The sequence below is a fragment of the Dipodomys spectabilis genome, unplaced genomic scaffold, assembly GCF_019054845.1.
Source record: "Dipodomys spectabilis isolate Male_0828 unplaced genomic scaffold, ASM1905484v1 ptg000136l, whole genome shotgun sequence".
Lineage (NCBI taxonomy): Eukaryota > Metazoa > Chordata > Mammalia > Rodentia > Heteromyidae > Dipodomys > Dipodomys spectabilis.
The window spans coordinates 3,541,679-3,551,383 of NW_024870813.1; the positions used below are offsets into that span (position 1 = coordinate 3,541,679).

Sequence of the window (9,705 nt, forward strand, 5' to 3'; positions counted from 1 at the left end):
CATAGGTTTTCCAGTTCTCTATTTGGGCTATGTGCAAGTTTTGTTAATATTACGGATTTATTTGCAAACAGTGTTTGTTTGCTAATAGCAGTGAGTGGAATTTTCTAATTGAACAGACAGGATAGTCTCATCAAGTCTATCAGGAGCCATTTATATCTAGTCATTTCATAAGCACAGAGTAGTTCTGTTTCTTCTAAGAATTCTAAGAGCCAAATTTCTGGAGGTTTCCACAGGAAGGGACATGAGGCTAGCACAGTTTTAGATCCCCTCCCCTTTATTGTCAGGGCTTCTTAGCCACAAGTTATGTCACCTGAGTGACTTGTCCCTTTGATTGTCACAGTCCTTTGTCTTGTCTCCCACCATTAACTACTCCTAACACCTTTATGCCAAATCAGGAAACCAGAAAATGAAGTTGGTCAGAAGAGGAGGGAGGACTAGATGATTGCATGCCAGTGCAGGTTCTTCACAAGTTCTCAGCCAATTATGGATGGAGCCATATTTGTGTTAAAAGGTTAGCATAGAATAGGTAGAGAAGAAATAATAGGGAAGTAAGAAGATTCTTTAGGCTTTTTTATTTGGCTGTAAGAGGGAAGGAATTCACAAGTGATTCTGGATAGATTAAGTTGTGTGTGTTTTCACAAAGCAAGTCTGCTGTAGTCTTGGCAAACTTGATAGAGGACTCGGGAGTGAGAATTTCACATCCACATTGATTCTATCAGCAGGGTGAAGTGGCTTATGATTTTAATCTTAGTGACTCAGGAGGCTGACATTTTAGGATTGAGGCTCAAAGCTAGCCCAAGAAGACAAATCCAGAAAGCCTTTATCTCCAATGAACCAGCAAAAATCCAGAAGTGGAGTTGTGGCTCAAGTGGTAGGGTTTGACGTGAGTGAAAAAGCTAAGCAAGAGCATGATGAACTGAGTTCAAGCCCCCAGCACTGGCATACATATACACACAAAGAAGATGACTCCATCAGACCACACTGGCCAGCTCTGGCACCTCCGTCCTCTGTCATTGGGAGGGGGCTGCCTTAGAAGGTGCATGGCCCCATTAAACACTTCTTGCAGCTCAGCAGTAGCTCCCCTCTTGAAAGATATCAAGGTAGCACATCTTTACCTGTATCACAAACATTATGTTCATTTTATACATTTTGTTTTGGATTTTTTTTTGGGGGGGGGGAACCACAGAGATGTATCCAGATTGTAGATTTAGGTTGCCTGGGAACTTCAGCAAATACATCTGGATGAGTGAAAACCCTGCAATGTAATCAGCTTAGCTGGTGACCCATTTCCTGCTCACTGGTTAGCTACTAAGCGGATTTTTTTTTCACTGAGGCCTTTTGTAGGGTATATTGTATATCATGAGTCTTACAGGAAACCACAGGATTCTAAAGTACTCTCAATTAATAGAGAAGTTGACAGGAATCCGTTTTATCAGGCTGGGAAGGTGGCTTAGTGGTAGAGTGCTTGCATTGCATGCATGAGGCCCTGGGTTCGATTCCTCAGTACCACATAAACAGAAAAACCCAGAGGTGGCCCTGTGGCTCAAGTGGTAGAGTGCTAGCCTTGAGTTGAAGAGCTGAGGGACAGTGCCCAGGCCCAGAGTTCAGGCCCCATGACCAACCCAAAAAAAAAAAAAAAAGAATCTGTTATCATAAGATGTGAATGAATGGGATCTTCTATTAGCTAGGTTCTTTATTTGAAAAAAATCTATCATATGCCAAGTGCTTTCTTTAAATAATGCCAAAATTTCTCAGAAGCACTGTGAGGTATTACCTAATAGTCTCACTCTGCAGAAGAGAAAACCAGAAACATAGAGGCAAAATAACATTGCCAAACCCTCAAGGCTCAGAAGCACAGGCAATAAGAAAGTTTAAATGGGGAAGGTTTATCACTAATTTGCTCACCAGTCCATTTCTGGCACCTAGCAAGTGTCTAGCTTAGAGAAGATGACCAATAAATATCAAGAGACTGAATTATAGCAGAGCAATATAATATCATACATGCCACTTTAAAATGCAAGTAACTAACTTTATGATGTGAAATACACCACATTTAAGATAAAGGCCAGAAAAAGATCTACCACTGATCCATATCCCCAGCCTCCAAAGCTTTGATGTTATTGTAAAATGTCATCTTGTGTTTGAAACTGCACTGTGCTCAGTAGATACAGCTGTTTTGGTGCAGTGGAAGCATGGCTAACACACCTCCCAAAGTTTAGGGGAGAGAACAAGTGATAAGAATGATTGCAGCTTGACTTTATTCACTCATCATCTGCTGTCACTTCAAGAAAATAGATAGAAATTCTAGGCTTAAGGGGCTAGCTCGGAAAGATGAAGAATTCAATGCATTCTGGCCAAATCTCTTGAACTGCAGTGGTACTCAGCATAGGTACTCACCTACTTATTTTGCAGACTTCCCTGCAAGAGACTGAGAGGAGAGAGAACCAGGAGAAAGCCGGATATTTGATTTACGAATTTGCTTTTCAAACTTAAGAAGTAGATGAAGAGTGAATGTCCTGATCTTAGATAAGAGACCTAACTCTGTCTACATGGGTTCTTCCTGAACCTGTGATCTGGGCCATTATAGACATCTAGACACGCAGGGGCTTTGCTCCTGTTGTCCTGACCTACATCACCATGGATTACCAATAATAGGATTTGTCATGTGGAAGCTGGGGCTATGCTTATTCAAAGCAGACAAGGCGGTCTCTTACAGAGAAATATGGCTTTAGGTTGTTACTATTTCCTGCTAGTTCTGGTTCTTTTGGACACACAGGCAGCTCAGCCTTTCTGCCTGCCAGGATGCATCTGCTCAGAGGAAAATGTTGGCAGGTGCGCTGTTCTGGCAGAATGCCAGAGGGTTGTAGGGGTCGGGCTTTCTGTAGAGATGATGCAGAGTGTACGTATACCTAGAATTGGCAGGAAATTTGAATTTCTATGGGACTGATTTCATTGGTGCTGGATTTTGGTGAGCTGAGTGTTTTAAAAATCAAATATAGGTCTTTTTCAGTTCATTGAATAGTAGCTTTATTTTTCATCTAGTTTACAAATCTCATGCCAGGATTTACCATCTATCACTTTCAGATCCCTGATACTCATCCTAAAGCTTTTCCGGTTTCTTGTACAGGACTCTGAAGTGTATGTCTATCTCTTTGGGAAAGATTCCAAGGAACCTTCCTGAAGAGCTCAAGCAAATGCGAATTGAAAACTCACCATTGTATGAACTTGCCCGAGCATCTTTCATCAACACGAGCACCTTGGAGTACCTTTGGCTCAACTTTAACAATGTCACTGTGATCCATTTAGGAGCCCTGGATCTCATGCCAGAACTGAGAGAGCTGAGGCTAGAAGGGAACAAACTCCGTTCAGTACCATGGACAGTGTTCCGCGCCACTCCACTCCTAAGAGTCTTGGATCTCAAACACAACAGGATTGATGTACTCCCTGAGTTAGCTCTTCAGTTCTTGGCCAAACTGACCTACCTTGATCTTTCCTCCAATAGGCTTACAGTGGTATCCAAGAATGTCTTTTTGAACTGGCTGGCCTACCAGAAACACCAGCAGCCTGGCTGTGGGGTGGAATTTCATTCCAGCATGGTGCTGGCACTGCACAATAACCCCTGGGTATGTGACTGTCGTCTAAGGGGGCTTGTCCAGTTTGTCAAGTCCATTAGCTTCCCAATTATTCTGGTGAATTCCTACCTTATATGCCAGGGCCCTCTCTCCAAAGCAGGGCAGCTTTTTCATGAGACTGAACTTAGGATTTGTATGAAGCCACAGATCTCAACCCCTAGTACCAATATGACCACCAAGGCAGGACAGAATGTGACACTGAAATGTTTGTCACAGGCCAGCCCCTCAGCATCCATTGCATGGACGTATCCCCTAAGCACGTGGAGAGAATTTGATGGTAAGCTACATGTAGCTTCTCAGTATATCTGGGAGGAGTGCAGACCTCCCTCATTAGGGAGGTTCTGGACGGTCCATCATGAAAGCTATATATAGGTAAAGTTGGTATAGGTCTAAATTAACTTTGCAAAACAGAAAAGATTCGAAGAGAGTATGCCACTGTCAACATTGTTTCAAATTGTTGCGCATGGATCTTGCTGGAACATATATACATACATAGATTAAATACATATTCTGGATCTCATTTGGCATACTTTTTGAAATGTTACAGAATTGTATGTGAACAAACACATTCTTTGAGAGCCTGCTAGAGGAGAGTCGTTATACTGTGAATTTTAGAATCTTAGGATTTCCAACTAGGACTGGTTCCAGAGAATATCTATTATTCTCTAACGGAGCAAAATTGCTTGGGTGTTTGTTTAGAATAAGAATTCCCATCCTCTGCCTTGGGAAGCTGAATTCAGTGGATCCAATGCCCTAGGACATGTATTTTAGCAAGTGTTCCTTTCCTTCTCAACACTAATGCACAACTAACTCTTATCTAGTACTCTTATCCAGTAAGGTTGAGGAGTCATATATGTACATATGTATGTATGTATGTATGTATATGTGCTATATAACAAATGTGTATATAAGTATGTACATATGTGTATCTATGTATATATGTATATAACATAGATACGTGTATGTCTATTATGTGAATATACAGCATATACATATATTGTGTACATATATGCATATGTATTTGCATATATATGTATATATTTATATGTATATGCACATACATGTGTGTATATTATGTATATAATAGGTAATACTAGGAATATAATTTACACACATATATATGAATTTTCAGGTCTTATGACTATGGTGATCAAACCTTATTATCTTGCAATTGTAAGCCTAGACCCCATGAGCTCCATGGGCTACAGAATAAGATTCAAAGTCTGCCATTACTGGAGCTGTGTATTCTTTTTTCACACCTCGTGTGGGATCCCCTGTAGCACTGGGAGGTTTCACTGGGAGGCATAGCTTCTTCAAGGCTATTTGGGAAATGAAAGGAAACACATAGGTTTCTTTATCTTCCTCTATCTAGAAGATGTCTTAAAGTACTATGTTAAAATTTGGAAAATGCAGTCATCCAGATAATTGTTATACATGGCGGCAAGCTTTGAGATGGTTTTAAAAAATACCCAATTGACTGAGCTTTTTCCTCATTATTTTGATCACATCCTTTTGACTAGAGGTTAAATGTTCATAAAGGAGAGATAAATGGCTTATCACTGTAGAAACCCAGGAAATGCATCCAGAGTTTGTCTTTTGTGATGCTTTGTAATCATTCTTGACATTGTGTTATATCTAGTCTCCTGGAAAAAAGCAACAGCTAAGACTTATTGAATACTTGGAATCAAACTTATAGGTTGAAAGCTATCATTATCCTATTTTATTGTCAAGGAAATCAATGTCAAGAGAATTTAAAGCACCTTGATTAAGCACTTTGACTAAAACCATATATTTAGTAAGAGATCGGAACCCAGGTATTTGGTTGTAGGCTCTCTGAAGCATTGCACTTGTGGGGGTGGGAAGGCATTTGTTGGGGCTCACAGTATCAATAATACAACTCTGTGGGGGGGGGGAGGAAGAGAGATGATATTCGGGCTTGAAATCAGGGTCTCATACTCTTGATAAACTTTTTTTGATCAAGGTTGGTGCTTTATCAGGTGAGCCACACTTCCAGCTTTTTGTTAATTAACTGGAAATGATAGTGTATCAGATTTGTCTGCCCACTCTGGCTTTGAACAGGGACCCTCATATCTCAGCATCCTGAATAGCTACCATGACAAGTTTGAGTCTTCTGTGTCTAATCTTTAACCATACCATTCTGAGATATCAGAAAGCCATGGTGCTAGACCCAACTAGGCCAAGGTAGTTGGTGGGAGACACTAAAATTATTAAAAGAGTATGATGTTTATAGAAGAAGTAGGTTCCAAATCAATTGTTGCTTTTTAACAACTCTCACTATCCAATCTGAAGGATTTGATTGCTCTAGTCCTCAACAGCTTATATTATTTAAATGTAATTGCTTATTAGGGGCCCTGGGAAGAGAACACCAGGCACTAAGTACATGCTTCATAGATGGTTAACATCATCTTTTGACATTGTTGGAACCTTCCAAATACCTATCAGAGAAATGCACACTGTTTTCCTCTTCTTTCCACCCAGTGTTGACCTCTTCTACTGCAGAAGATGCTACTCTGTCGCAGCTGGTCATCCCTGCTGCTCACCCAGTAGACAGCGGTAATTATACCTGTGTTGCCTCTAACTCCATCGGCAGGAGCACCCTTATCATCTCTCTCCACGTCCAGCCTATTCAGGCCCTGCCTGCATCCAATTCTCTATCCATCTCCTCAGAAGATAATGCCTATGTGGACCTTCGTGTGGTCAAGCACACCGGGCATGGAATCTTGCTGGAGTGGCTTGCTGTGGCCAACACCCCTGAGGAGTGGTTCACCCTCTACATCACATCTGAAGAGGCCCTCAGGAAGGAGGTGATCCACATGGCTCCAGGAATCAACACATATGCTGTGGAGGACCTCTTGCCTAGCACAAAATATGAGGCATGTGTAGGCCTGGGGAATCAATCCCCGCGCCAAGGCCAGTGTGTGGTCTTTGTGACAGGCAGAGACGGTGGAGAGTTAGAGGCTCGTGAACGCCTCCTTCATGTCACGGTGGTGCTGTGTGCTGTGCTCCTGGCAGTGCCTGTGGGAGCTTATGTCTGGGCTGTGCAGGGTCCTTGCAGTGAGTGGGGCCTGCACTGCTCCCTTCATCACAGAAAAGCCCCGCGGTGTCCCCAAGCAGTCCCACAATACAAGGATGACTCCTTTAAAGGCCATCCCACTGTCTGTGAGGATGGCGAGGGACACAGAGTTTTGGAGGAGGAGGAGGAAAAAGTAGAGGAAGATAAGATCTAATGACCCAGGCTGCAGGGTAGACGTGATGTGAAACATCCTCTGAATCCAACCATCCATGGCAGTTCAACTTGTGTTCAACAAGTGTTTATTGAGTACCTACTGTATTCCAAGCATGGGCACTGACAGAGGGTTTTCGAAAGTGAAAAGGGAGACATAGTTCTTCTTTTCATGCATCTGATGCCTGGACCTAGCAAATCGATTGTTTGATTTATAGACAGTGGCTGAAGTTCAACAAATCTGAGATCTATATGTTACTCTATGTGTATAGCCCAATAACCATCACATGTTTATATGTAGCATCTACATGTAACACTTCATGTATGCTATCCTGTAAAGGAAGGTAGAATATTTTTTTAAAATTTTTAATTGTTATTATAAAGGTGATGAGCAGAGGAGTTACAGTTACATAAATCAGGTCATGAGTACGTTTCTTTTGGGACAATATCCCCTCCTTCCCTTACTCTTTCCAAGTTTTTCCTTCCCCTCCCCACCCACAAGTTGTGTAGTTCATTTTCCAAATAGTATCTAGTGAATATCACTGCTACATTTGTTCATCCTTTGTCCCTCCATTTCTGTGTGACCCCTTACCTTCCCAAAGATAGATTAAAATATCCCTTTTTATAGGTGAAGAAATTTAAGTTTGAAAAGTTTAATGACATTTTTTAATATCACCCCTCCTGCAGGTGGCAGGTGGTTTCTTCAGATAAGGGCACAACTGCCACTGTAAGTATCCAATATTAGGACTTGTTGGTAATCAATATTGGTTGAAATACAGCTTTTTTTGCGCTGGAATTGGGGCTTGAACTCAAGGACTAGTGTCCTTGCTTAGCATATCAGCTCAAGGCTGGTGCTCTACCACTTGAGCCATACATCCAGTGTGCAAGACTCTGTCTCAACACCACCACTGCCACCACATCCATTGCTCCAAGATGGGGCCCAGGAGTGCCTAGAGAAGCCAAAGGTGTGATCTCCTCCCCAGCTCTCACCATGCTTCATCAGCTGTGCTGCTTCCGGTTTTCTTGTCTCATCCATTCTTCACTCCCTTAAGCACATAGCTAGATGCCCAAACCCAAGCTGCACGCTGCACAGGTAACAGGTGCTATGGTGTCTGCCTATGATCCTCCACTTCTACCTCATCTTTTCCCTTCTCTTAACACAAAGGAAAGGCTTTTAGGACTTCTGGTGAGTGGACACATCCCATCCTGGCATAAGGCTGTGGGGAAAAGTCCTTGCTCCTGGACAGGTGCTCCTTTGTGTAGACCACACTCAGCCTTCCTCAACTGTCCTGTTGGAATCTCAGAACAGCACAAAGCTGGCTCTTGGTACTTGTCACCTCCAACAGCACCATGAGGAAAGCAAAGCCCAGAAAGCTTTAGTCTCTTGCCTCAGATCACGTGTAAGTGGCAAAATCTAAAATTAGACCTCGGGCTGTCAAGCTGTTAAAAACATGTGATTATTTCACATGATTAGAAAGTTGAGTCAGCCACAGGAAAGGAAATAATGACTGATCTCTTTGAATTACCACTATTGATTTTTTCCCCCCACAGAGCTAATGCTTCATTCTTAGGATTTGGGAAGGAAAAGAGGGCTCTGAGCTGGGTGTTGGTAGCTCACTCCTGTAATCCTAGCTACTAAGGAGGCTGAGATGTGAGGATCATGGTTTGAAGCCAGCCCAGGCAAGAAAGTCTGTGAGACTCTTATCTCCAACGAACCACCAGAAAACTGGAAATGGAGCCATGGCTCAAAGTGGTAGAGTGCTAGCAAAACTCAGGACAGTATCCAGGACCTGAGTTCAAGCCCCATGATTGACCAAAAAAGAAAAAAAGGGTAGTATCCAGGCCCTGAGTTCAAGCTGGGCTTTGCTGCCCAGCAGATGCTTAACTGGAAACCTAATATGGTACCTGCTTGTAGGTCTTGGCCTGTCCCAATGTGACTCAACAGGAAGTTTCTCACACTGCCATTCCCTGATGGGGTAAGGCACAGCTGGTAGTGACTCCTTTGGTACTCACCATATTTGCTGGTCTCTTTGGTTATCTGTACCCTCTTCCTTTCTCCCAGTGTGGCTCATCCTGGCTACTAGGCCCTTTCCTTTTCCATAGTCAGTTTCCAACATTGTCTTTGCTTTGGGCCAAGTTCCTGCTTATCCAGGGACCCATTCTCTTCCCAAGACTCACATGCTGGCCTGTTCTTCTAGCTCAGAGGTCTTCATGGTCACTGTCTGAGAGAGTATACTGTTTTCCTGACTGTCATGGTAATCTCCCAACTCTTCTCCTTCTGGACTGTACTAGGATAATTAACTCTAGCTCCAGACTTCTTTCTACCCTAAACAGCCCTAACTAAGCTGATCCTGTTTGGGGACAAAAAGCTCCATGCAAGCCTAGGACAAGTCAAGGTCAGCAGACAAATCTGCAAATATACTGTTGTTTAAGGTGGCAATTTGGACAAATTTTGTAGCTTCCCTTAGAGTCAGATCTAGGAGTCTGGAACACTAGTCCCCTTAAGTCAGTGAGCACACATTTAAGCAGGGAGACAAGGAGAACTGTTTTTGTCCTTTCATTAGTAGATTTTATTTGCCATTTACAAAAGAGTTGATTACATGCATGTTTTAAGGACTCCAAATTCCTATGGAGGACAAGCATTATTGGGGTGAAAAATGCATTTCCACTTGTCTCCTAGTAGGGTGGAGTCCATCTTTCAATACTGTCTGATTCAGGGGCTGCAGACACCCTGGTGATGAGTGAAATGGACACATCTGGACAACACCTTGAAACACAAATCAGACATGAAGAACATCACACGAGCGTACAATCTATTCACAGAAAACC

At 42.6% G+C, this 9,705-nt stretch overlaps 1 protein-coding gene across 1 annotated transcript; it reads left to right on the forward strand.

Moving 5' to 3' along the window:
• Nucleotides 1-2,722: 2,722 nt before the first annotated feature.
• On the forward strand, nt 2,723-6,880 carry Lrit2 (leucine rich repeat, Ig-like and transmembrane domains 2). Its single transcript, XM_042690172.1, has 3 exons — nt 2,723-2,832; nt 3,128-3,909; nt 6,132-6,880. The coding sequence occupies exons 1-3, from the start codon at nt 2,723-2,725 to the stop codon at nt 6,878-6,880; spliced, it is 1,641 nt and encodes a 546-aa protein (XP_042546106.1).
• The last annotated feature ends 2,825 nt before the right edge of the window (nt 6,881-9,705 follow it).